Source organism: Camelus dromedarius, chromosome 31 (genome assembly GCF_036321535.1).
Source record: "Camelus dromedarius isolate mCamDro1 chromosome 31, mCamDro1.pat, whole genome shotgun sequence".
In the NCBI taxonomy this organism is placed as follows: Eukaryota; Metazoa; Chordata; class Mammalia; order Artiodactyla; family Camelidae; genus Camelus; species Camelus dromedarius.
Genome location: NC_087466.1, coordinates 18,784,349 through 18,812,324, shown reverse-complemented (window position 1 = coordinate 18,812,324; position 27,976 = coordinate 18,784,349). Strand labels below are relative to the sequence as shown.

The 27,976-nt window shown below is 47.1% G+C and overlaps 1 protein-coding gene across 1 annotated transcript in view; it reads right to left on the bottom strand.

Moving 5' to 3' along the window:
• Positions 1-5,705: 5,705 nt before the first annotated feature.
• The window catches only part of CFAP251 (cilia and flagella associated protein 251), a 65,434-nt gene continuing 43,163 nt past the window's right edge, over positions 5,706-27,976 (bottom strand). Inside the window, exons 19-23 of the mRNA XM_031442624.2 lie at positions 26,855-26,945; positions 26,498-26,641; positions 11,522-11,750; positions 10,725-10,826; positions 5,706-9,518 (exon numbers count right to left, since the gene is read on the bottom strand). Of these exons, the coding sequence (XP_031298484.2) occupies positions 9,385-9,518; positions 10,725-10,826; positions 11,522-11,750; positions 26,498-26,641; positions 26,855-26,945 (700 nt within the window). The 3' untranslated portion in view covers positions 5,706-9,384. The remainder of the gene's footprint in view (positions 9,519-10,724; positions 10,827-11,521; positions 11,751-26,497; positions 26,642-26,854; positions 26,946-27,976) is intronic.

The following is a 27,976-nucleotide window of genomic DNA, read 5'->3' as shown; positions in this document are numbered from 1 at the left end:
CAACCCTTACTTCACTCCTCCTCTTCCTCCTCCTCCTTCAGTATGAAGACTCATTTACCACTGGTTGGTGAAGAGGGGAAGGACGCCACTGGAACAGAGATGGAGATGCATGATTGTGAAGAAAATGCAGGCCCAGCCCTGGTCCTCACCTAGCAACTTGCAGCCGTCTTCATAAACAGAGGTGCTTTGGTGTTTGGGGAGCAGGTCATTAGCAAGGTCCAGTCAAGGGGCAAAACTTTAAAGAGAACGCTCTAACCCCAGAATGAAATGTAGTCCCTTCCTCGGAGGCAGGAACAGAAAGGATGTGCTGCAGAATCTGAAACCTGCCTCCTTTCACAGAAAAGGATGCTCCCAGCCAGTAGTCACACAGCCAGTTAGCAGAGTCCTGGCCAGAGCCGCGCTCTCCTGACTGCACCTCTGGACCGCGCTCCCCACTCCACAGCGGCACAGTGTTGACAGTTGTGAGTCAGCCGCCGTGGGAGTCCAGACACAATGGAAACTGCGAGTGCTGTCTTCACATTAGGCCCCTTCTGTACTCCCACCGCCCAGAGGACTGGTAAACATTTACTAGCCTGCCACTGGTGGAGCCCGACAGGGTCCCAAATTATCATAGGGAAGGTCTCTCCTCCAGTGTGGGCCTGGTAATAAATTTCAGATAGACTGGGAAGTCCTTGAAAAAAAATTTTTTGATAACCCAAATACTCCAGTTTGGCTCTCTGCCTACTTTTTCTAGCCTATAATTACAGCTAGAAAAACAGTCACCAGCTCAAGTACTAATAGATTGGCAAGTTGCATATCCATTCATGCAGCCATTGGCTTGCCTAAAAGTTGGGCCACTTGAGGCCATATAAAAACAAGGAGAGAGTAGATATACAATGCTTCAAAAGACACATGTTCAAAGGTGAGACGTTGTAATGCAGACACTCTTCTAACAATGAATGATTAAACGCAGAATGACCGCCGGTCATGACCCAGTGACCTGGAGCAGAGTTGGAATCCATCTACCAACAGGCTTCGTGAACTCTGAGGTCAGGAATCTAGTAAGGCTGCCCTAATGTCTTCTCTCTCGCTTCCGCACATGTAGTCATTTTGGCTGCCTGGCATCTGAATACCCTTCCTAGTTCTGGGTAAGCCTTTAGGGTATCGTTGACTTACAATTATTATATTAGTTTCAGGTGTACAATATAGTGATTCAATGTTTTTACAGATTATACTGTGTTTATAGTTATTATAAAATACTGGCTATTTTCCCCATGCTATACAATATATCCTTGTAGTTTATTTATTTTATACATAGTAGTTTGTACCTCTTCATCCCCTACCCCTATCTTGTCCCTACCCCGTTCTATCTCCCCACTGGTAAACACTGGTTTGTTCTATCTGTGAGTCTGTTTCTGTTTTGTTATATTCATCCATTTGTTTTACTTTTTAGATTCTACATAAAAATGATATCATACACTATTTGTCTTTCTCTGTCTGACTACTTCACAAAGCATAATATCCTCCAGGTCCATCCATGTTGTTGCACATGGCAAAATTTCATTCTTTTTTGTGGCTGGGTAGTATTCCATTGTATAGATACACCACATCTTCTTTATCCATTCATCTGCTGATGGACACATAGGTTGCTTTCATATCTTGGCTATTGTAAATAATGCTGCTATGAACACTGGCGTACATATATCTCTTCAAATTAATGTTTTTGTTTTCTGTGGGTATATGTTCAGGAGTAGAATTGCTGGATCATAAGGTAGTTCTATTTTCAGTTTTTTGAGGAACCTCTGTACTGTAGCAGCACCAATTTACACTCCCGTTAACAGTGCACAAGAGTTTCCTTTTCTCCACATCCTCACCAGCATTTCTTAGTTGTGGTCTTTTTGGTGATGGCCATTCTGACAGATGTGAGGTGATATCTCACTGTGGTTTTGATTTGCATCTCCCTGATGATTAGTGATGTTGAGCATCTTTTCAAGCCTCTGTTGGCCAGATGTATGTCTTCTTTTGAAAAATATCTGTTCAGGTCTTCTACCTATTTTTCTAATCAGGTTGCCAGTTGATTTTTTTAAAATAATAGCTTTATTGAGATATAATTAACATACCATAAAATTCACCCCTTTAAAGTGCTTTTTTAGCATATTCACAGAGTTGTGAAACCATCACCACAATCAATTTTGGAACATTTTTTCACCTTAAAAAAGAAACCCTCTACCCATTTGCTGTTGTTTTTTCCTTTCCCCGTCTCCCAGTCCCAGACAACCAAGAATCTATTTCCTATTTCTATGGATTTGCTTATTCTGGACATTTCACATAAAAGGAATCATACAGTGTATGTCCTTTTGTGTCTGGCTTCTTTTACTTGGCACATTTTCAAGTTTCATCCATGTTGTAGCATGTATTAATACTTCATTTTTAACGGTTGAATAATATTCCATTATATGAATTTACCACATTTTGTTCATCTATGCATTCATTGATGGGTGTTGGTTTTTTCCCACTTTTTTGGCTATTGTGAATAATGTTTCTCTGATGATTAGTACACAGGATTTTGTGCAGATGAATGTTTTCATTCCTCTTGGTTACATACTTGGGAGAGGAACTGCTGGGTCATATAGTAACTCTATGTTTAACATTTTGAAGAACTGCCAGACTGTTTTCCAAAGCAGCTGCACCATTTTACATTCCCACCAGCAATGTAATTAAGGTTCCAATTTCTCCACATCTTCAACCAACACTTGTTATTGTCTGTCTTTTTAATTTTAGCCTTGTGGAGGTGAAGGAGTATCTCATATCTCACTGTGGTTTTGATTTTTGACTTTGATTTTTGAGGGCGGGTAGGGAGGGACAGTGGAGAAATGACTCACAGCCGAAGTGGCCACTGGGGAGTCTGAGAGGACTGGAGACACTGAGCAACCAGTGGTGGCAGCGCCACTGGCATCCTGGCTGCCGTTGGTTCCTGGTCACTTTCACAGCTTGCTTCTGTAGTCACTCCACTGAGTCTGTGAGTTACCTGACAGTCTTCAAATAAAGTCCCTTTCCACTGAAACTAACCAGAACCAATTTCCATTGCTGCAAACCAAAGACCATGATTGATACCATATTTAAGCTGCCTTTTACTCTTTATTCTTATTTATACTTCCTGAATGCCTTCTCTTTCGTTGCAATCCTTCACCACTCCCCAAACTACTATAAGTCTCCTCACTGTAGTCCCTTTCCCCAGCCAAGCCCATCACCCAGTCCTATGCCTCTGAGATGAAAATTTGATCCACCTCTCCCCTTTCCCTTTAATCAAGTTTAACCTCCTTGATTTAGCACACAAGGCCATCCATAATGTGACCACTGTCTTCCCTGGGTTGCTGTCCTGCCATTGCCCCCAGGCAGCCCTCAGATGGGCTTAGTGTGCCTCATGTATGTAATTTCTCCTCCACTTTCTCTCAACTCCTCCTCCTTTCTGCCCCATCTGTTCTGAATGCCCCTATGTCATACCATTGACACGTCTGTTTCCCTCACTACAACCTTCAAAAGGGCAAGAACCATGCTTCCTGCCACATTGTATCTTAGGGCTGAGCATGATGCCAGGCACACCCAGGGAGTCAGAGGGTCTGGCACAAGTTACTGCCCTTCTGTCATCACTCCTAGAACAGTGAAAAGGCAGAGGTGACCCACAGGACACTGAGGAATGACTAAGGGGTGAGCATCTGTTGAAGCTTCACTGTGTACCGGGCTGCCTTCAAGATACCACCAGCGACTCGGGAGTGTGTAGTTAAGCAAGATTGTGCATGAAGGGACAACAAGATCATGGAGAAAACTGTGGTTACATCTTTTTAAAATGTTGAGGGGAGGGTATAGCTCAGTGGTAGAGCACGTGCTTAGCATGTACGAGGTCCTGGGTTCAATCCCCAGTATCTCCATTAAAATACTTAAATAAAAAACCTAATTGCATTCCCCCCCCCAGAAAAAACTTTAAAAACAAGAAATTAATAATAAAACATTGAAATCCCTGGAAAACTAGGAAGGATGAAGAGGTGCTAACTCAGGATTTAAGGCTTATGGGGCTGAAACCCACTGTGAGCTTTTCCAACTTTGGCTAGTGTCACATGCGAGAACATGCCAACTTCAGGGCTGGCTCCTCATGTGACTTACCCCTGGTCTTTCCTGGGATCCTCTGAGTGACAGCCTATCCCACATCAAGACTCCTTGAAAGTGGAGAGATGAGAATGGCCAGATGGTCCACTTGAGAGACTCGGCCAGCCTCCATGCCTCCTGCCTATTACCCACGTGAAAACATTCCTCTTTGGACTCACAGGAAAAAAGCAGGCAATGGGAGTGCTGAAGGAGTCCCAGAGACCACTCTGGACTCCCAAGGACCCCGCCTTGAGCCTACACCCCTCTCCCTGGTCTGACCATATAGACCTTTGGTTCGCGGAATGTGTCTGGCCTCAGTGCACACCGTCCCCTTAGTTTAGAATGTTCTCCCCTCTCTTTCCGTGATTGGCTCTTAACTTAAAAGCCCCATCTTCAGAGAGACCATCCCTGATCACCTTAACTGAAACACATTCTACCTCATAGGCTCCGGGCTCTTCTTTTATGACTGAGCACAGTTTGCAAAAACACAGTCATGTGTTCGTTTAACACGAGATTCCCCAAAGACAAGGATGGTGCCTGTCTTGCCCATCACTGGCCACTCAGCCCCAACACAGTGCTGAATTTGTGGATGGACGGATGAATAAAGCCCATCTATGAAGAAATCAGACGCACACAGAGGAGAAGCTGGGCGAAGGCCAGCCCCTTAGATGGGAGCTACACCAGATGAGCTCTGTCTGCATCAGAGCCAGCATCCACAACACCGCCCACTGCCCCCTCCCCCAGGATGGACACGCTGAGGGGACACACTGTGGGGACACACTGTGGGGACCCGCACGGCACAGCACACACTTTTGTATTGTCTGAGGTGCTGGCAAGAAGCACGCAGTGGCTTTTGTAACTTGACTTGCCTCCTTCCAAAGAAAAAACCCCATTTGCTTTAAAGAGCAAGGCAGACAAAAATAAATACCACGTTTACATTGAGGTGCTTTGTGACTTCTGATCAATAAAACGAGAGGACGTGAGGGTGCGTGGCTGAACGTGATGGTTCATTCCCTTTCATGAGGGCAGCCTCAGCACTGAATTCCCCCATTCATGGCTGGTGATTCAACCTATGGAGAAAGGCGGGGTGCTGACAGTGGACAGTCAACTTTTGGGTCCGATGCCTCTCGCTTGGGCATCGACTGATACCCACTGTTATCGAGAGAGGCAAGAGGCTTGCCTTGGGCATGAGTAGCTCAGGAAACACGGTAAAGAACCCAGCTGCTCACTGTCTCGCAAGGCTGGGCCCTACAGTCAGTATCGCACTGCCGTGGAAGAATGCTGCATTGACTTGGGGTGTATGTGTGTGTGTGTAATGTTCCTTCTAGCCAAGCCAGCAGAGGGTAGTTACATGACACATGAGGAGGGTGGCTACTTACTGTTGATGCCCAGTGCCCTGTGTGTATCCATCACAGTCAATTTTCAGCAGCTGCCCGTAGGGGAACCTCTGCCGGCCAAGTCCCTCAAGAACACAGTCAGGCTGAGGCAGCCTTGGCTTGAGGACACAGATTTTTTTGAAAAAAAGACCCTTCTGCCTGCATTTGTTGCACCCTTTTGCCGGGCAGCACGGCAGAGGGGTGGTTTTGCAGCCAACAGATGGCCCGGGGGGTCACCCAGGAGCAGCGGCTCTGACCAGCTGCAGGAGACTTTGCTCAAGAGCTGAGAGGCACGGGGCAGATTGTGGAACAATCCAGGGGTGACTGAGACAGAAAAGAGGTACAGGTTTCATTTTTCAATAAAGGTTTAATGGTGAAGTATTTCAGGTTTGCGGGAGAACTGCAAAGTTAGGACGCAGAGTTCCCACAGACCTGCTTCCCTCGTGTACACGTTCACGTAAACAAGATACAAGAAATTGACTGTGGTGCAGTGACGTCAGTGAAGTCACTTCCTCTGGGTGTCACTGGTGCATCTTAATGTCCTCTTTCTGTTCCAGGAACCCAGGATCTGGCTTCATTCGCATTTGGTCATCGCGTCCCCCGAGTCTCCTCCAACTAGCGATGGTTCCTCAGTCTCCTCTCCTTTGTCATGACCCAGGCATTTTTGAAGAGTACTAGTCACGTGGTTTGTACACTTTCCTTGCATTTGTAAAACTCTGTTGGAAAGGGTCATCCTGGCCGAAGAGGTGGAGCAACCTGCAGTGGGTAGGATGCATCCGGGCTGCCGTCTCTGTGCGGCCCGCAAGTTAAGAATGGCTTTCATGTTTTTAAATGGTTGGGAAAAAAAATCAGAAGATCATCTCATGATATATGGAAATTGTTGTGAAATCCAAATTAATTTCAGTATCCATAAATAAAGTTTGATTGGAAATGGGGCCACGTTCGTTCTCTCCTGGACCAGAGTGTGCATGTGCATTTGCGCTCCCAGGGCCGGGGTGGGGCGTCCCTACAGCCCACTCAGCCCACGGGGCTCCACTGTTTCTTCTCTGGCCCTTTCCAGAGAGTCTGCTGACCCTGCTGTAGACGGTCCGTGAGGACCGGATTCACTTTGATTCAAAAGCAAAGTCAGCTATTAAAAGAGCACTGAAGCTTCAAGTTCATTCATTCAATCATCCCACAAATATTTATTCAGGGCCCTTTATCAAGTCCAGCCGAGACCCCAATTGAGCAAGTGTTAACTGACGCGGAAACCCTGGAGTTGGGAGAGGTTCAATCTCATCAGACGTCTTCCCGAGCCTCAGGCACAGTTCCTGCCTGCAGTAGGAATAGCTGCTGTCCTATTTTGAGCGCTACCTTATGCCAGGAATGCTTTATTTGCACTGTCTCTTTTAATCCTCGTCACCACCCCAGGAGCTGTTCCAGGAGGAAACTGAGGTTTAAGAGATTAGCCACACCCAAGGGCACACAGGGAGCCACTCAGTGCAGCGGCAGAATCCTGATCCCAGTCCAGCCCAGCCCATGGGCTTCCAAGGCCCTGCTGTGCAAACAAGATGCTCACCTCAGGCAGGAGGGGCTTGGGGGTCTGGAGGAGAGAGTGGGGGTTGGGGGGGGCTCTTGGTGGCTCCTGGATGACCACTGCTATTTCTCGTGCTCCTGAATTCTAGAAGCAACAGGCCAGGATGCAGAGGTCGGTAGCCAGAGCCTCCACATGAAATACATTCTTTTTCCAAAAGAACATCACTCTGTGCTTTTTGGTGGTCAGTGTTGTGTCCCTGCATCTTGATGTACAAGCCCAACGGGTACTGTCTTCCGTCCCTCCTTCCTCCTTGTCTGGTGTTGCTGCTCCGCCACCCACACCGCTGGGAGAGTCTGAGCTCTCTGCTCACTTGGCAGGAAGGCCGTCCTCCGCCTCCTCCCCTGGACCGGGGCGCTGGAGCCCTTCCTCTCCACCACTTGTGTGGCCAGCAGGCGTACCTGCCCCGGGCGGGAGGTGAAGATGCCCTCCTGGGGCTGACAGGTGCACAGGGGCCGCTCTCCGCCCTGGTCAGAGAAGCCGAGAGACACCCCAACAGGAGGAGCATCTGCAGGCAGGGTGAGAAGGGCCCCCTGGCCAGGCTGGGCTGGGAGCAGGCCGGGGATGCTGTTGACACAGATCCTGTTGTCCCTTGCTATTTTGGGCCTTCCTGGATGAACGGCCATAACCAGGGCCTCCCCTTCCCCATACTGACTTAGAGGGCCGCAGGAAGCCGGCTCAGCAGAGGGAGCAGCTCAGCCTGGGCCCAACAGTGGCTCCTGTGCAATGGCCCAGCCACAGCGGGGCCAACTGGTCACTGGCAGGTTCTGCTCCAGACAATTACTCCAAAAAATGTCGATAAGAACCAAATAGAGAGAGCCGGACTTAATGAGAGAAGCCCCTGGTTGGTGTCCAGACTGCATCCAATTCCGAGTTACTTTTTGAAGAGAACAAGTCATTTGAGAATTTTCTATTCCCTAAAAGGTCCCCAGGAACTTTCTAACTGGCTTGGTAATCGCATCTCCTAAGCCCTTAGCAGCTGCAAAGTTGATTCATAAAGCTTGTTCTTCTTTTCGTGTTTTTAAAAAAGAACAAAATGTAAACCAGGTTGCAAAGCCCTGGCAACACAACCTGATGAGCGGGGGCCTGCGGGAACTCCCCCACCATCCGTCCCGTGGCCGCGGTGACACCGCCTGGCCAGGGCGGGCGGCTCCGTTCTGCGCCCTGGGCTGCACCTGACTCACAGAGGACGCCGTGCATGGGGGCTCTGTGCCTGGGGCTGTTCTGCTCCTCACGTGGACCTCAGCTCCCAAGGAGGGAGGACCTTTCCAGGGATCAGAAACATTTCTCTCAAATGCTGATTTCTCGGGAAGAGCTGGTTCAGGTGGGCGGGCATGTTGGACTGAGTGTGCGTGGAGAATAACCTTTGCCACATTCATCAGAATGAGACCTCATAACAGATGTCAAAACTCGTAAAATCAGACCATAACTTTCATCTGTTTACAAGACGATGATGCTCTGTTTACAAGGTCGCAACATCACTGAAAACTTAATCACGCCCCCTAAACACCCCCAGAGCCGGAACTGGCCCATTTCTACCTACTGTGGTGTTGAAGCCCAGCAGAATCTGAGGCAGCCGTGGTTTGTGCGGTGCGTGTGCGTGTGGGAGGGGCAGGTGCTCAGGCCTGGCGCGTTGTGCACCGGAGAGGCCAGCCCTGTGGTTTCTGGTCCAGGTGCAGCGCACACAGGGCGCCGGGGGCGCTTTTTTGCATCCTCTCTGGCAGTTGCCCCCGGGGTTAAGCATGGCCAGTGATGCTCTTCGTAACGGCCGCACACAACTGCTTGGGTGTTTTGCTGATAAGAAGCCACAAGCTGGGGCTTTCAGGAGCACAGAGCACTCAACGCCCCCGCCCCAACCTCCCAGCTGTGGGGAAGCTCTGTATCAGGCCACGTTAGGCAAAGGGTCCAGGTGCCACTCGAGGGGGCGGGAATAAGGCCACACATGCCATGAGGAGGACAGCAGGAGGTCCCCTCTGCCCCCTGGGGACCATGTCACCTCAGTGTCCTGTCCAAACCCCCTCCAGGCAGCACTGCCTTGCATTAGGCATGAGAAGGCAGCCAGGGTCTCCAGCCACCAAGCCGATCCAGCTGCCAGTGTTTTTCTTGCCTCTGCCCACTTTTCTATTTCAGAAACAACGGAATGTCTAACTTGGTGAATTCCATTGCTTAACAGAAATTTGCTTTTAATGTCTAAACTCTCTGAAGATTAGAGTGGGGATAGGGAAATGTGGGAAAAGCAGTGCCTCTTGGAAACACACACACACACACACATACACACACACACACACACACACACACAAAGTCTTTTGTGCTTCAGACACTCCTCCTAGCTTCACTGACCGTAGGCTCTTGTCTGAAATCTTGGGAAATGGTTAAGCCAAGAATTTCAGTTGTGAATATTTCTGCAGTGATTTCGTCTGGAAGTTCTTCAAAGCAAATTTCTGAACCTAGCCAAACAAGAAAAGAAAACAAATGCTTACACAATGATTAGCTTTCTACCTCAGAAGCATTTTCCAAAAACACGAGGAAATGATGCTCAGCAGAAGTGAGAGGGACTCTGGGCTGGGGTTTGGCTCTGATTCCTTGAACACCGTTGGGTGGGAATTGGTTAAAACCCCTCCTTTATGGGTTGGGTTTGGAGCGCTGTTACCCAAATCCCTGCACACTTCATTAGAAAGCTTCAACTACACGGCATATTTGATTTTACTGTTTTGAGACACCTAGGAACACTGTGTGTGTGTGTTTATTTATATTTATACGTATAAAACAATTTACTTATACCCACATAAAACAATCGGGAAAGTTATAGTCTGAGATTCCAAATACACGAGGAATGGAGAAGAGGAGCTAGCAGGTGGGAAATGACCGGTTAGATACTGGAGTCTAGAATTGTCTGAGTTAGGAAACCTGTTTCATTTGAAATTGGAAACGGACAAAGAAAGGAGAGGGAGAAGGAGGAAGCTTGGTGAGGAATCTTTGCTCCCGACTCTGGGCTCAGTAACGGTGGCAGCTCTGGCCACCACGGGGTCACCGGGGCAGCGTCCAGGGCTTGTCCGAGGACACTTTCCAGCACAAGCTGGCCCAGGAGAGCTGTTCGGATTGGCTCCTCCCAGGCTTCAATTCACAACCCTAACTCTGGGTGCATTTTCCTCTCTCCAGTGGACTAAAAGAAGGGGATGGGAAATCCTCAAGCAGGAAAGGAGGGGAGGAGGATCTTTAAAAAGTTAATGTCCAGGCAGCTTGAATTTGGGCTTGTGCTCGCCTCCCAAGTCACTGCCATCTCCTCATCCCAGGCTCTCCTGATGATACCTCTTCTGCAAAAGCTTCCGAAATGTATCTTCTACTAGCGGCCAATATTCGCCTACCCAAGCTGGAAAGATGAGGACTGGGTCAGGGGAATAAAGGGAAAAACAAGGCCAGGAGACACAGAGGACGGACAGAGCACGGGAACGAACGCTTTCATCTCTTAGACGTGACTGCCACTCCCTGGTCTTTTCATAATTTATTCATGCTGGGTTCCCAACAGACTCGCTTTGTTGTGTGCACGGTATTAAGGAGAGCAGCTCGCACCAGTCAGGAGAAATAAATGCACTTAAGTCTACAACAAATGCACGAGCCCCGGCTCCGTGCCCAGACAGAGCCCACTGCCCTACCTTTGACGGAGGAGGCCGCGGGCTCGGATTTCCACCCCTCTGGATTCAATCCAAACAGAGTGGCAAAGCAGTCAGACATCTCCTCTTCCGTCATGTGCTCCCCTGGGCGTCGGGAAGGGGAAAGGAGGCGGTTCAGCTTGTGCAACTGAGAGCAATGCCAGAGCTTAGGGTTATCACTCTGAGGTCTTCTAGAGAAGGATTCCACTCTTTCCCTTTCTTGAGGCACAAAAACAATCTACAGAGTCCTGTGTTACTGTCCCATATGCCTCCTCAGATGCTGTTAAAAATGGTACCCAGCCCGGGGAATGGTGTCCAGGGCACGTACAGAGAAATAAGATAACTTTCTGATAAAGACTGTGCTTGGCCTCGTTTCAAACCTCCTCACTTTAGAAGCACAGATTTGGCTGAGATGACATGATCATCCAGAGAAAAAGGTTACGTGACTTCCTCACATAAAACGATGAGGAAAACAGTAGGTAAAAATGAAAAATTCCACAAACGCAGCCCAATCTCATAACAGCTCTGTGAGACTGACGGCCGACACTTTTATTCCCGCTTTACGAGTGAGGGCACTGAACCTCGCAGAGTTTCAAGAAGTTGGAACGTAAACTGCATCCTTCTGGTTCCCAGGCCGGGCATCCTTCTCCATGTTTGCCAGCCACGTGGTCAGTAAGTGGCACCCACACGGCTGAAGCCCCGACAACTCAGAGATGCCAGGGGATCTGTCTCCCCAGCTCCGTTCTCTCCAGTGGGGACGGCCCAGGGGTATTACGAGACATGCCTATCTATACACTTACCTTTGGTTAGAAGCAGTTTCAGGAAATCCTCTCTTCGAATAGCTTTCTTTCCTTTTGAATTGGTAAAACCAAGAATGTCAAAGCTCTGCTGAATGCCACTCATGGTGTTACCAAAGGGTGGCCTGTGATTGAGGTAAACTTTGAAGAAATCTGGTAAGTTGATTTTGTCGATTAGCTTCCCAGTGTCCACGTACTCACTAAATCTGATTTCGTTAAACATATCTTCAATCTAGGGAAGAGATTAAGAAAAAAAAAAAAAAGACCATGATAAGTAGAAAAGACACTCTGATAGACTTCTAAGAATCAGACAGGAACAGACGAATGTTCACAGCTAGGTTCGAACATGTCTGTTACGGGTTGATTATATCCCCCGAGAGAGACATGTTGAAGTCCTAACCCCCAGGCCCTCAGAATGCGACCTTATAAATAACAACAGGGTCATGGCAGATGGAATCAGTGAAGATGAGGTCATATTGCAGGAGGGTGGGCCTTTGATCCAGCACTACCGGTGTCCTTGTGAAAAGAGGAGAGAGACACTCAGGGAGAAGGTAACCACCGATGACTAACGCAGAGACGGGACTGATACAGCTTAAGCCAAGGAACGCCAAGGGCTGCTGGTAAGCCCAGAAGCAAGAAGAGGCAAGGCAGGATTCACAGAGAGCACCGCCCTGATGCACCGTGATTTCAGACTTCCATGAGAGAATTAAATTTCTGTTGTTTTAAGCCACCCGGTTTGTGGTATTTTTCACAGCAGCCCTGATACACTGTCCAATTGGTCAATACTAGAAGCACCAGGCATGAATCCTGTTTCATTGTACCATTTTTCACCTAAGTGTCTCACAGTGTATCCACTGCATCCTTGCTGTGTGAAGCAGGTATTAGTTTCATTTAAAAGAATCCTAAAGAATTTAGAAATCAGTTTATATGAATAAGCAAATAATTCAGCATGAAACTCAAATATAGGACCTATGGCCTCAGTAAGTTTCTTAAGACAATTAACTGCACCATGATTCTTTTTTCCTTTCTTTCTTTTCCATTTTTATCCTACATGTTTTATACATACAAAAGATTATATGCAACATACAAGTAACTTATATGGTATAATTTTTTAAGTGAACACCTAAAGAGCTATTATTCATTGAAAAGATCAACACAATTGACAAATCTTAGGAAGACTAACCAAGAAAAAAAGAGAAAAGACTCAAATTACTAAAATCAGGAATGAAAGGACACCAGTACCAACCTTACAGAAATAAAAAGGAGTATGAGCAACTGTATGCCAACAAATCAGATAACTTAGGTGAAATGGACAAATTCCTGGAAAGATACCAATGACCAAAACTGACTCAAGAAGAAATAGAAAATCTGAATAGACCTCTAACAAGAAATGTGATTGAATTAGTAATTTTTCAACTTCCACAAAGAAAAGCCTAGGACCAAATGGGTTCAGTGGTGAATTCTACCAAGTATTTAAAGAACACCCATTCTCCACAAATTCTCCCAAAACACAGAAGAAAAGGGAACACTTCCCACTTCATTCTATGAGGACTGCTTTCTGATTTGGAAAGTCATTCTTTGTGTATATTCTGAATTTTCTAGAATGAGCAAAGAGTGGTGGGTGACATGTCTGTGGATTCAAATTAAAATGTGGTGACAGTTAATGCAGGTCTCCACACGAGGCTCCTGATGTGCGGGGCAAAACACACAGAGGAGAGAAATAGGACATAAGAACTAACAAAACCATCCCTCTCTCCCATCAGCCTTCCCTGCAGTATTTTTGTACCATGCACATTTTAGTCAGCTGAAATTCAGGAATCATGCCTGACAAGCGGCTAGAAATGAGTAACTTATTTTAATGTCTACATTTAAAACTACTATGTCTCCCCCCAAATTGTGGGGTTTTAAATATATATATATATAGAGAGAGAGAGAGAGAGAGGGAGAGAGGGAGAGAATAAGAGCCACAGAAAAGTGAGAAATAGCTTTTTGGTTTTTTTTTTTTTCCAGAAAATAAACTCTACTTTGGTCTGTAGGAATGACTCAGGAAGGGAATATATATCAATAGATAACCAATTTCTCCCTGTCTACTAAATAAATGTAGAACAAAAACTCATAGAGCACCAGTTTGAAACAATGCAAAATATCAGCCTATCTGGGGAATCCTAGTGTCTACTCGGTCTTGCCCCAAGTATCAAGAAGAAAACACAAACCTCCTGCAGTCCAACCGTCTGATGGTAATTTCTCTGAAAGATATGGGATACCATCTTTCCTTTCACCCATGCATATAAAATATATGAGTCTATTTTTGCAAAACTGGTGTATATGTGTGTATATATATATATATATATATATCTTTTTTGTATCTAATTTTTGTATCCTGCTTTTTCCCTTTAACACTGTGTCTAAGTAATCACCCCTTATTTTCAGAGAAGCCATATATTCTCAATGCAACACTCCAGGAATGTCTTTAGACATATCATTGGTTATGGATACAAAAGAAACATAATTGATACTACGTAAGTAGCTTTATTTGGCAACATTTTCACGTATAGCATTTATTGAGCTTATATTATATACAATGGAATGTTAAGTTATGTGTAATTTATTATGTATAAATAAAACTAACCTGTGGCGTATTATTTACATATTGCACTATTTGACTTTAATAGTATTAGTATATGCCTGTGCTTCCTCTTACCACGAGCCAGTGGAGACTGGGGCTAAAACTATGATCAGATGACAGATGATGCTGTTCAGACCGAGGTTTAAACCCTGGCTCTGCCATTTTCTATAGATCTTGGGTGAGTGACTTAACATTCCTTATTCTCAGTTTCCTCATCTCGAAAAAGGGGGTAACACGGTAAACCTTTTGCAGTGGGCTGTCGTGAAGTTACTATGACACTGTATTTAAAGTGCTCACACAATGCCTAACACACAGTCCGCACTCAATAGTCAGTCACTGTTCTGATGATGATACTTTCCATGCCCTTGCTAATGACAATAAATGTAATTATAAATTACATAAATTACAATTGATAAATACGTAGGTTATCATGTAAATGATATGTGTACTTTATAAACGCAGCATACGATTTAAACTCAATTCAGAAATAGAAGACTAACCCAAAGACGACAAGAAGGAATCCAAAAGTGCCTGGAGTTACTCATACCTAGCACGTTCCGGGGATTTCAGTGAACATTCTCAGTGCAAACCACTCTGTAGGTGACTCACCTCATTCTTTTCCTAAAGGACTGATCAGGAATCACTGCTTAACAAGCACGGAGCTGGCAGCTTCGGCATCACTGACATTTCTTTCCCGAGCCTACTTTGCAAGTGTTAGTTGAAAAGGCAGCTTCTGCTTTGTGCCTAAACAAGGTGCGCTCTGCTCCGCTCAGGGAGAGGAACCAGGGAGCCGGCACAGACCTCTGAGAGCCTTCCCTGGGCCCCGCTGCCGGCCCGCAGCACACTGAAGCCAGCCTTTATTGGCATTCTCGTGCTGGCCTGTCATCCACTAAGGCAGGGGCTCGTTTGATTCACCCAGGGAGCTTTAAACATTCTGAGGCTCAGGCTCCATTCCCAGAGAGCCTGATTTAATTGGTCTGGGGTGGAGTATGAGCAGTCACAGTTTTGAAAAGCTCCCCAGGAGATGTGAATGTGTGGCCAAGGTTGAGAAGCGCGGCTTTAAGGCAGGGCTTCTCACACTTTATCAGGCATCAAACACAGACTGCGGGTCCCACCTCCAGAGTTTCTGATCCCATGAGTGTGGGATGGGGGCCGAGAATCTGCTTTTCTTACAAATCCCCAGGTGAGGCCGGTGCTGCCGGGCTGGGGGCCACAGCTTCGAGAACCACAGTGGTTCATGGAGGTGATGCTTGTGCCAAAAAGAATCAGCACCAGGCTTGTGATTTTCATTAGAGAGTAATGATGGGTGGCAGCTGTGGTGCGTGTGCTAATTCTTTGGGCCCCCATCTGTCTCCTCCATTAAGCTGTAGCAGTAGCTTTCATCTCTCATTTCCACAGCAGCTTTGTTCAGACCCTGGCACATTGTAAAGGCCCAGAGAAATGTTTATTGAAAGGAAGGAAGGAAGGAAGGAAGGAAGGAAGGAAGGAAGGAAGGAAGGAAGGAAGGAAGGAAGGAAGGAAGGGGAAGGAAGGATGGAAGGAAGGAAGGAAGGAAGGGGAAGGAAAGAAAGAAACAAACACTGTGGGCACAATGAGGCCAGAGAAGAAGTTCTAAACTCACAAAAGGCTTATTTAGAATAACCACTTACTGCCCCAGTTAATTTAGTTCAATTTACCAGAAGTTACTGAGCATTGGGTTTAGTGCTGGCCCAATGAAAGGCAAGTCACTTAATTATTACTAGAACAGGCCTGCATTCTAGGAGTGTCACACACACACACACACACACACACACACACACACACACACACACACACACACACACACACACAATCAGGAAGGCTCCACCCTCAGGGCCCATGAGAAACACCTGGGGGCTTTTATAAACCATCCAGGCCCAGGCTCTACCCCTAGGCTCCACTGACTGGGGGAGGAGGGGTGGGGTGGGTGGGCCCAGGTATCAGTATTTTTAAAGTTGCCCTATGTGATTTTAACATAGTTGGATATCATGGCTCTTAAAGATTTTGCGTCAAAATGCAGGAAACTGACACCCAGGGCTGCAGGAGCTTTCCGATGGGTGGGCTTGGGGAGGCTTCATGGAAGAGGGGGGCCCCGGAGGATGCAGGCAGGAGGAGTGGGGGGGGGCACCAGGGCGGGGTGCCTGCGAAACTCTCCCAAAGCACCTTCATCTCTGCCAACACTACAAGTCACTACACGCCTAGCGGCTTAAAGCACACACACACATTGATCTCACAGTTCTCAAAGTCACAAATCTGAAACGGGTTTTAAGGGTCAAAATCAAGGTGTTGGTAGGGCTTCATTCCTTCTGTCTAGTGGAGATTCGGCTTCCTTTCCTTTTCCAGCGTCTAGGGACTGCCTGCATTCCCTGGCTCATGGCCCCGTTCCATCCTCAAAGTCAGCATTCTCATCACTCACTCTGACCTCTTCTGACTCCAGCCCTCCTCCCGCTCTCATGATGACATTGGATCTGCTGGGTAATCTGGGATAATCTCCTAATCGCGAGACCCTTAATTTAATCATGCCGGCAAAATCCCATTTGCCATGCAAGGTAACATGTTCATGGGAGGCAGGGATTAGGACCATTACTCTGCCTGCCACACCTTCCGTCTGGGCAGAGAAGTCGTGACAAGGAGGGCTGGAGGGTCAGGGTTTGGTCAAGGCATCAAGGGCTTGCTATCTGCAGGGCTGAGGATGAAGACCGGTGGTCCCAGAGCTAAATCCACAAGAGTGCTCGTTTAGTTCATATGGTGCTTTAAGTATTGGGAGATTTCATAGAGAAATCTGGATTTCAGACTTCTCTTGAAAAATCAGAGGCATTTGGTCATGGTCAGCCTGCATTTCCAGATAGTAAGAGCTGGGTAGCACTGAGAAGAAACTGTTTCTAGAGAGAGATGATCTCTGGCAGTGACAACATGACATCCAGGCAAGAGAGGGCCCCTGCCCGGGCCAAGGACTTTAGAGGGGCCCCTCCAGCCACCCTATCCTCAGAGGGGTCTGTGGCACCACGGGGAGTTGCCCACACAGATTCCATGGCCCCTCTACTCTGGGCCACACTCTGGGAACCCTGAACCCCAGGATCCCCTTCCGCAAATACCCAAGCCCAGCCCTAGGGCCTGCGGGGGTCTCTTCCTGAAGTTGTCTTCCTAAGAGCAACCTGTGCCCCGGGTGTGCCCACCCAGGCCTGAAGTGTGGGCAAGGATGGAGCCGGGGTTGGGAAGACCAGTGGGTAGTGGCCGGCCAGCCTGGCTCCCCCCATGCTGGCCGGCCAAGTGCAGAGCTCAGAGGAGCTCCAGTACCCCCGTCTGGATCAGATCGTGTTAAAGGTAGAACTGTCAAGGCCAGGGGTCTACTCAACAGCTTGTCGCTTGATTTGTAACTTCTGAACATTTAGACAGACGGCCCCTGGGCCTCCGTGGGTACTGCTGCCCAGGCCCCGTGACAGGAGGGTGGCCTGTTCTCGGAGGCCTGGAGGCGCCTGGCCCACAATGTCTCCCTCCTGCCTCTGCTGTTCACCCCACAGGCCTCTGGGCCTGTGACCCTGCTGTCAGCCTCCGGAAGCCACTGATGGCCTTGAAATTATGTTTTATAATCAAGTTTTATAACCTCCCTGTTGAACAGAGAGGAACATGATACATTTGAACTGGGGCCATTCCTCGTTTTTATAAACAGGCTCCTGGTGCGGGTCGGCTTCTTTTGTGACAGCTTCATAGACTCATGGGCTGGGTGGGCTCTCCCTCCTCCTTAAATCCACCTCCCAATGCACAGTGCTCTCTAGACCACCCTCAACAAACCAGGAGACAATCTTTGGCCCAGTGTCGTCCCCACCTCGCACCCTGGCCCTGTGGCCTCTCCTGGCCCTGACCCGGACCGGGGACGGAGGGGCTGGGCGGCAGGCTTTGGGGCTGGGCCGCCTCACTGCCTGTCACATCTGAGACACCTCTGCTCTCCAGGCACCGTCCCGTGACTCCCAGCTGCCCCCGCCTCCTCCAGGAACTGCATCTGGACAACAGCTGCCTCTGTCTCCGGGAGCCAGACACACCACGGCTGGGTCCTGCCCGCCGGACGCTGTCACGGGAGAAGGCCAGCCCTTAGTGCCGGGCCTCTGTGGTGACGACACCACCGCAACACAACACTCAGCCGGCGCTTCCTTCGAGGGGACCTTCCCCCAGCCCCTCACAGAGCCCGGCCTCAAGCACCCCCAGTGAGTCTTCCCTGCCCTGGGTGAATGTTTTTAAAGGTTTTAAAATCTGAATGACAAATCCTTCACCTCATCCCAAACCCACAATCCAGGGTTTGTCAGGTAAGTGCCCGCAGCTCTCGGAAAGCCGGAGCCTGACTTGTGGCTGCACCCAGAAGCATCAGCTGGGTCCTGGTTCAACTCAAGAAACAGTATGAATGGAAAATAGCCCGGAAGCTCCTCAAACTGTTAAACATGGAGTTACCAGTTGACACAGCAATTCTATTCCTGGTTATATACACCCCCCCCCCAAAATACACACACACACACACACACACACACACGCCTCCACACAAAAACACAGATATTCACAGCAGTATTATTCACAACAGCCAAACTGTGGAAACAACTCAAATGTCCAACAGTTGATGAATGGAAAAATAAAATGTGGCATCCATATGACTGAACAGACAATTACTCATCTCTAGAAAGGAATGAAGCACTGATCATGCTACAACACGGATGCGCTTTGAGAACAGTGAAAGCCAGACACACAAGATCACATATCGCATGATCCTATTTGTTCCAATTGTCCGGAAGAGGCCAGTCCATAGAGACAGCAAGCTGAGCAGTGGTTGCCTGGGGCTGAAGGGAGTGGGGATGGGAAGGGACTGCTAAGGGGTCTGGGGTTTCTTTTCAGGGTGATGAACATGTTCTAGGGTCAGACAGTGGTGATGGCTGCACAACTCTGTGCACACACTGAAGCCGCTGGGTCGTACACTTTAAATGGGTGAATTGTATGGTATGTGATATATCTCAATAAGATTGTATAAAAGGAAGAAAAACAATGTGGAGGTGGAGTCATGGCAAAGGCAAGTGACAAAGCAAATGACATCGGTATTTTAAAGAACGGATTTCCCACCACGACTATGATCTATTCTTTTGTGATCATAAAACCAGCGAAGATCTACACAGGCTCGTTATAAAGCATTCAAACACTGGAGCTGGAAAGAGGAGTAAAACACCCCATTCTCCCCCATCCCTCAGCAGCTACCAGTGTTCAGTGTCCCGACTCAGGATTCCTTCCTTGCTTGCACTAAGGTGTGCATTTCCTAACAGGACAGGGGGTCTGGGGACAGCCGGCTGGGGTGCAGACCCCGGCCCTGCCCCAAGTGGCTGAGTGACTGCCTGTGCAAGCGTCCTCACCCCCAAAGCCTCACTTTCCCCGTCTGTAAAATGGAGATGCTAAAAGCACCTCCTTGTCATGAGAACTGAAGGACAGAGGGGTCGGCAGGGAGAGTGCAAGCGAGAAGAGCCGGCAGCCGCTGCCGTGGGTGGTGGTACTACGCTGGTATCAGCCGTGTTCTTTTCCACTGGCCACGCAGCATTTTCGGATTCCTTTCTTTCAATGCTGTAAGCATAACAAACAAATCGTTTGGGCTTGCCCTGATCTCTCTGCAGGGAGGTGCTGCGTAGGGGCCCAGGGCTGGGCCCTCGGTGGACCAGGAAGGCCTCCCTGCAACAGTGGGCCGCTTCTCTTACCTTCAGGATGGAAGGACCTCCTGGTGTTTATGTTTCAGAGCAAACCCAGCAGACTGAGGACCTCTCTTCAAAGTGCAGACTTCCAGATTCCCACGGCGTCTTTATCGGAGCAGAACTTGTGCCCGGGACCACTGTTTCTCCTCCTCGTGTCGGGAAGGCGGCACCACGTGGCCACGCTCCCTCCGTCCCAGCTGGGACCACGGTTCAGCCACAAAGATTAGCGCACAGACTTTGGGAGGATTTGTTCATTTATCTTTCTGGGTTTTGTTCTGAATACAAAAGCAATACAAGCTACTGCTTGTAGTTAAGAACAATTGAATACAGGGGGAGGAGGGTACAGCTCAGTGGTAGAGTGTGTGCTTAGTATGCACAAGGTCCTGGGTTCAATCCCCCGTACCTCCACTAAAAATAATAACTAAATAAATCTAATTATCTCCCCCGCCAAAAAAAGAACAATTAAATGCTACAGAAATGTACGTATGAGCTTCCCCTCTCCCTGGCAATTTACAACCACAGCTGTCTTCCAAGGAGGGTGGCAGCAACTAAATGGGAAGCTTTTCATGTCTTGACCCTCGACAGGGGCTTACCTTGCAGACCCGGACATAGAAGCCGAGAGCTGCGCCGGCCAGGCTAGCACAGGAGAGGACTGGCGCTCCTTGGGTCGGGGTAGGGGAGTGCTGCGTGGGGTGAAGGGCAGCAGGGACGCCCCCGTGGGGGTGGCATCAGGACTGGGAAGGAGGCCTGATAATCAGTTTTAGGGAAGCTGCTGTGAAATGTGGTTACTTCTGACTCTTTCTGGTGATTCACAAATTTTTAAGAAAGTTGTCTGCTGTGAACAGGCTTCCTGACTTTGTGGAAACAAAGGAAGGAGTTGGGGGGTCAGGTCTGGAAAGGACAGAGCTGTAGGCTCCCACGTGGGAACCCCCAGGGCAGCCCCCAAACTTCGATTGGCCGGGAGTAGGGCTGGGTTCCAGCTGGTCCCAGAGGCCCCAGCTGACACGGGCTGATGTGCAGAAAGCAGAGAGTGAAGGTCCTCCCAAACCCCACGCCTCAGAAGTCCGCACCATTAAGGGTCTGGAACAATTCTTCAGTTTTGCTAGGTTTACACCCTGTGTATATGTATCTCATATATTATTATTATTAATGAAGTGAGATCACGCTTTACACACTGTTTTGTAACTTGCCTTTTGTCCTTTAACAGCAAAACCAGAACATTCTTTTTGAGTCAAGAAACATAGGTCGGTTTCTCTGCTTAGTAACTACCAAGGGCAGGTGGCCTGCCTTACTTTATATATCCCATCTCCTATCAGTGGATGTCCAGGGTGTTTTAATTTTTCACTATTATAAACTATACTGCAGTCACCGTGCCTCACCGTACACTTGTAGGATACACTCCTAAAAGCAGATTTGCTGGTTCCGAAGATATGCACATTTAAAAAGTTAAGTGACTGTTTATCTCCTCTCTAAAGCTGCCAAATATACCAAATACTTAGGGCCATTAATTACTCTGAAATCAAATAGTAGTGTCAGGGATTCTATCTTCCTCATCGTCTTTGCAGTCAGACGTGACCAGCGAGCATCATTCATTTATCCATTCAATCACTCATTCAACTAAGATTTGCTGAGCGTGCGCTGTGTGACTCTGGCTGGGCACACACCTCTCCGCCAGGACTGCCCTTAATTTATAGAATTCAGTGGTCGCACTGACTGCTGTTAGTTCACTGCAAAAACCTATCAAGATCCTATAACGCTCTGCAGGCTAAACAGCAACGTAGCCACAAGTGGCCAGGGAACACGTGTGATGCATGAGCCCTGCCCCAACATGACTTTCCAAAGTCCCATCTGCAAAACAGAAACAGACTCACAGGCATAGTGAACAATCTTACGGTTACCAGGGAAAGGCAGTGGGAGGGGATGAATTTGGGAGTTTGAGATTTACAAACGTTAGCCACTATATATAAAAACAGATTCTTTAAAAAGTTTCTTTTGTATAGCACGGGGAACTATGTTCAATATCTTGTAACAATCTTTAATGGAAAAAAATATGAAAACGAATGTATGTGTGTATATGCAGGACTGGGACATTGTGCTGTACACCAGAGAGTGACACACTATAATTGACTGTACTTCAATAAAAATTTTTTTTTTTAATTTTCAAAGTCCCAGAGGAAAAAACAGATTTATAAAGATGGAAGATAAAACTATCTCATGTGAAATCAGTTACAGAAACCGTGACACTTAAGTTTCGGTTCCTTCTATAACATTATAAACACTGCAGATCTTTCTTTTAAAAAAATGAATATTTATAAAAGCAGCCCACCCCACCACGTTAGCTGTGGTCTGCCAGAGTACAGCGCTCCACAAAGGGTGGGAGTGGTTAGGAACTCTTTGGGGAGGGTTATATTCTTGTATAATTTGGCTTCAATTTACCACACTGACTAGATTCAAATCCCCAAGGCAGTTAAAATGACGTAAGAAAAATATAAATAATGTATAGCCGGTGGGGGTGCGGGGAAGGCTGGTTTGAATCTCTAAGTCTTTTATGTAACCGAGTGTTAACACACTCTGCAAGCTGGGCATACTTCTTTAGTCAACGCCTTGGGGGAGGGGGAACAGCTGCATCTTAATAGGAAATGTTTCATTAATCACGACAAAGCCCAGGTTTAAAAGTTTCAAAGCCCTGAAAACATTTTTATTAAAATCGCTATAAATCTGATGAAAACAAGAGATCAAAAACTTCTCCCCGTGGAGCTTCAGATATAAACCAACTCATCAACGAACAATGTTTGCGCACGGATGTGGCCACATCTGGGTTGGGGGCCTTCAGAAAACATCTCCAAAGAGTAAACGTATTTCTTAAGTGGATTAAAACCCCTGGAGTCCAAGGGATTTATGAAGACACTGAGCGGAGCACTGTAACTCCCCTTTTTGGCAAGGGAGTTGTGGGTGGGGGACATGCACACAAGAGCCAGGGAAAACCTTGCAATAACCATTTTAATTTCTTTTTAGCTTTATATGGCTGAACAGTATTCAATGTCACTTTATAACACATATTGCAGGCTATTTTTCTGGCTACTTTTTACTTATCAAGCACGATTTTGGTACGTAGTTAATTTTTTGCCAATGCCAGGATAACGGGCTGAGCTCTCAGTGACCATGCTCCCCTACTTCTCTAGGAAGCAGAAAAGCCCTTGTCACCCTGTGCCACCCTCCTGCTTCAGTGTGTCGTTTGGCAGGTGGGTGACAGTCACAAAGGCTAAACACCCAGAATTCCCTTACCGACCCAGCAGAGGACGCAGTCACACGAGCCCAGGGTCTAAAAATCAAGAATCCTGAATGAGAGGGCCGACGTCAATTTGACGATTTTTGGCCATTTACATAAAGTATCTTTGCCAGATGAATCAAGAAAATAAAAAACTAATTTTATTGTACAGGCGTAGGTATAGCTCAGTAGCAGAGCGTGTGCTTAGCGTGCACAAGGTCCTGGGTTCAATCCCCAGTTCCTCCATTAAATAAATAAGTAAGTAAACCTAGTTATCTCCCCCAACGAAGAAAGTTAAAATTGAAGGAAAAAAAAAAAAACCAGAGAAGGTATTGTAAACAAAGATCCACGGGGTCAGAGAACCGTTCATCTAAAGGCCTTTCATAATCACACGTTCAAAATCAAGGATATGGTGATGGAGACAGTAATATCGGATGGTGCTTTTCAAACATTTAACAGGTGCCACATCCTGTACTAAACAGAAACTCATTTCATCTTCACAATAATTCCAGGAGGTGGGTACTAGTGTCATCCCCATTTTACACAGGAGGAAACTGACACTTGCAGAGGTTCAGAACTTGACCGAGTCTCACGGCTGGCAAGTAGTTACAGTCAGGACTCAAACCCAGAGCCACCTGACCTGGGAGCCTGTGCTCCCAGCTGTGACCTGGCGCTGCCTCCTTAGCACGATAGCTTGGATCTGCAGCCAGCAGAGAGGCTCCTGAGAGCTTACAGGAAACGTGAGACGGATGGCCCATGAACATGACCCTCAGACATCAACGGCGATCTGTGCAGCGTTGTGGAGGAGGGCCCTCCCCCGGCGGGATTACCAGGTGAGGGGCAAAAGGGACACATGCAGACTCCCAGGCCCCAGACTCGGAGATCCTGATTGGCTAGATCTGGGACGGGGTCCAGGAATCTGATTTTCTTAGTAAATGCTCCAGGTTGCCAGTTCAGGAAACAATGTTCTAAGGAACACACTTTGGAAACACAGCTCTACGGAACACTGTTACGTGGGTTGCACAAACTTTCTTGGTAGTTGTTTCCATTTCTGGCCGTGTACTTTTACAAAATGCACGTTGGCTGAAAGGCCTTTTGAGGAGCTTAAGAGAATCCCTGCTGTTTTTAAGGCTCTCATTCAAGACTCAGCCTGCGCTTACATATGGGCTCTGAGAGCTCACTTCTCCAGATGTGATTTGGAGAATAACACTCACCTTCCAGTCGTACTTCGAGTACCCAAAAAAGGTGATTCTGGGTAGGCCGCTGAAATTGAGAGAAATGACTGGGACCACAGCTCACATCACTAAATGTGCTCAGATGCCTAATGAGAACACCAAGTCTTAGCTGGGTTTCAGGAGTTACGTATGCTTAATGGCGAGCTGTAAAATGCTACATTTTTGGAAAACTGTTTGGCAACATAGCCTTTAAGTTCATATTCTCCGACCCAGTAATTCTATTTCTAGGACTCTGATCCGGGAAAAATAATCAGAGAAGTGTGCAAAAACCATTCGCAGAGATGCTCATCACTGCCATGTCTCTGACAGCCAAAACACCTCAGACAGCATATGCGTCCATCCGCGGGGGAGTGGTTCAATTAAGTGCACAGCCTTTAAAAAGCATATTGTCTATATCAAACTAAAAAAGCTTCTGCAGGGCCAAAGAAACAATCAACAAAAGAAAAAGCAAGCTACAGAATGGGAGAAAACTGGGGGAGTGGTACAGCACATTTGGTAGAGCACATGCTCAGCACGCAAGAGGTCCCAGGTTCAATTCCCGGTATCTCCTCCAAGCGGAAATCAATGAAGAAACCTAATTACCTGCTCCTCAGAATACAGACAATCTAAGAAACACATGTGCTCTCATTTGTTCCAGAATGGGAGAAAACACAGCTGATAAGGGGTTAATGTTCAAACTACATAAGGAACCCACAACCAATGGCAAAAAAACAAATCACCCATTTTAAGAACAGGCCAAAGACCCGAATAAACATTCTTCTAAAGAAAATATATACAAATGACCAACAAGTACACGAAAAATGTGCTCAGCATCACTAACCAAAAGGGAGATAAATGCAAATCAAAACCACAATGGGGTGTCACCTCACACCTGTCAGAACGGCTTTTATCACCAAAAAAAAAAAGAGAGAGAGAGAGAGAAAACAAGTGCTAGCGAGGATGCAGAGAAAAGGGAATTCTTGGGCACTGTTGATGGGAACGGATAAAGAAAATGGTGAATATGTCAATTATATCTTAATAAAGCTGGGGGGAAAAAGCATATTACCAAGGAATTTCCACCATATGCTCACAAAACAACAGTTATGAAAATGCTGCTATACATGCACATGTAGGCACTCTGTACAGTGTTGAGCTAAGTACCAATATACACCTATATACACCATATAAGGACCATTCTTTGTTTAAAATACAAATATATATAATCTATATCCATATATAAAACAATAGAAGGAAGTCCAACAAAATGTTTGATTATTTCTGAGTACCTTCTTTTTCTCCTTTACAGATTTATTTTCTAAAGCAGACAAAGCTATGAAATTAAGATACATCCTTTATAAATCATGTTTTCAGAGAATTGTTAATGAAATGGGAAATGCATATCATATAATATCAAGTGAAAATATAGGATAAAAATATATATTCAACATGGTACCAATATGTGTTTTTAATTTTATATATACACAGGATGATACAATAACTGTTACGTATGTGTAGTGGGATTAAAAGTAATTATTTTCTTCATTCCCCTTGTGTATCTTTTCCAAACTTTCTACAGAGGGAACATGTTAGCACGCCAAGTCGGAAAGAAAACCCAGTCAGTGGCATTTTAAGCCACAGTTTCCATGAGGAACATTTGCCCGGGAGCCCCTTGCAGCTGGGGGTGTTCTGTGAGGTCGTGAGCGCCACAGCCGGAGGCGAGCCCCCACCCCACGGAGGCAGCCCCCTCACACAGGCCACGTGAACAGCACCCGCACAGGGAAATAATCGTAATGGCGAGCAATTCCTGAGTGTGTCCCAGGCGCCCGGCGCTGTGCCAAGGGCTTTGAGGGCATCACCTCCTTGAACCCATTGAGGCTGGTCCTCACCCAGCAAGGGGCCGCCTGATTTCAAAACCCGTGCTCTCACCGACATCAAACTCTGGTAAGGAATCCGTCTTAAAGGAATATCTTGACAACTACAGCGTGTTTCTAGGGAGTGTATCTGCTATGCCCAGAACCTCCTTTCTGATTCATTTATGTAAGAATAATGTGAAATTTTCACTTTGACCTATGACTGCTCCTAGGGGTCGTTTTTATAAATAACACATCCCACTGCTGTTCCTGTTTTCGGTCTACCTACCTTCTCTTCCGATGGGTAAAAGCCGATTGCTCTCATGACAAAAGGAAGCTCCGACAGGCAAATGTGTTCTGACACCTTTCTGGTCTCCATTGTATCAATACCTTGACTACGGAGCTGAGAGTAGTAAAAATAGTCTTCCAGCTCCTACGTGGAAATAAAATGGAAACTCAACACGCGTTTTTGGCTTAAGTCTGAAGCATCCATTAAGACTTCAAGGACATTTTCTAGAAAATACATTTTGAGCCCAGTGGGGGAAAAGAGCTTTGGAAAAAAAGCAGGAAGGTTTCACCCGGGGCACATTTGTTTTACAAACTTAACGAGACGTTACCAGAACGTGTTTCCTCTGAGGACAATTACCCTGTAGAATTTTCCTTCCCTGCCACCAGACACCAGACCATAGAAGGGAGTCAGGTCTTCACCCCCAAGAGAAACCACTGCCTCCAGGGCACTGGAACAGTAACAGAAAAGTCAGTATTAGAAAGCGCTCAGGCGAGAACGCGCCGCAGCCGGGGGGCGGCGGACCTCTGAAGGGTGTCACAGCGCAGATACGGTTAGGGTCTCGGTAAACTTGTCAAGCAAATTCCCCCCAAAATGAAGCTGAAAATGGAACATTCAATTTCAAGTGTGGAACCTGGGGGTACAGGGCGCCCGCATTAATGATGGTGGTACTCTCTCGGATGCACAGGGCAGGTGCGTGGCAATCTGTCCGCAGACTCTGGGGAACGCTTCTCTCCTGTGGGAGGGTGCAGGGAGGGAGGGCTCCTGTGTGCTGAACCCCTGTCCTCCCCAGCTGGGCAGCCTTACCGTAACTCTAGACCTGCTATGACCGGGGCCAAAAGAACAGGAAATGGCACAGGTGGACGGCCAACACTAATTGCTTCCATAAAAACTAGGGAGGCCACGAGGGACCCATGCCAGTCAGACAAAAATAACCCTCTGCTCTCTAACACAGGGTCAGATTTTTCCAAAAATAGGCCCTTTAGATGGTAAGAAAACCTACTTTTTTGTATGAGACTGACTTTGCCTCATGCAAAATGCTAATAATGTGAAGTCATTTTAATAATCCACTAACTGCATTTCTGCTAATCAGGCCATTAGCCTCTTTGTGGGGTAATTAAAACACACTTTGGTGTAGACCACAGGGGGGAAGCGGCTAAGTGTATAGATTCTGGAATCAAAAGGACACGCGTGTGTCATGGCTCTGCCACTTACAACCGGGGTGATCATGGGCAAGTGTGACTTACCCTCTCTGGACCTCAGTCTCCTCATCTGTAAAATAGGAATAATTACAGGGTCTGCCTCATGGGGTTGCTGTGAAAATTAAGTAAGTGAACAGACATAAAGGATTTGATGTGAAGTCTTTGTTTTTCTCCTGTGATGCATCTTTGTTGGGGTGTGGGGTTGAATCAGAAAGGCCGGATGTGAACTCCAGCCCTAGCACCTCACTCCACTGCTTGGGCGGGTCACAGCTGGTCTCCA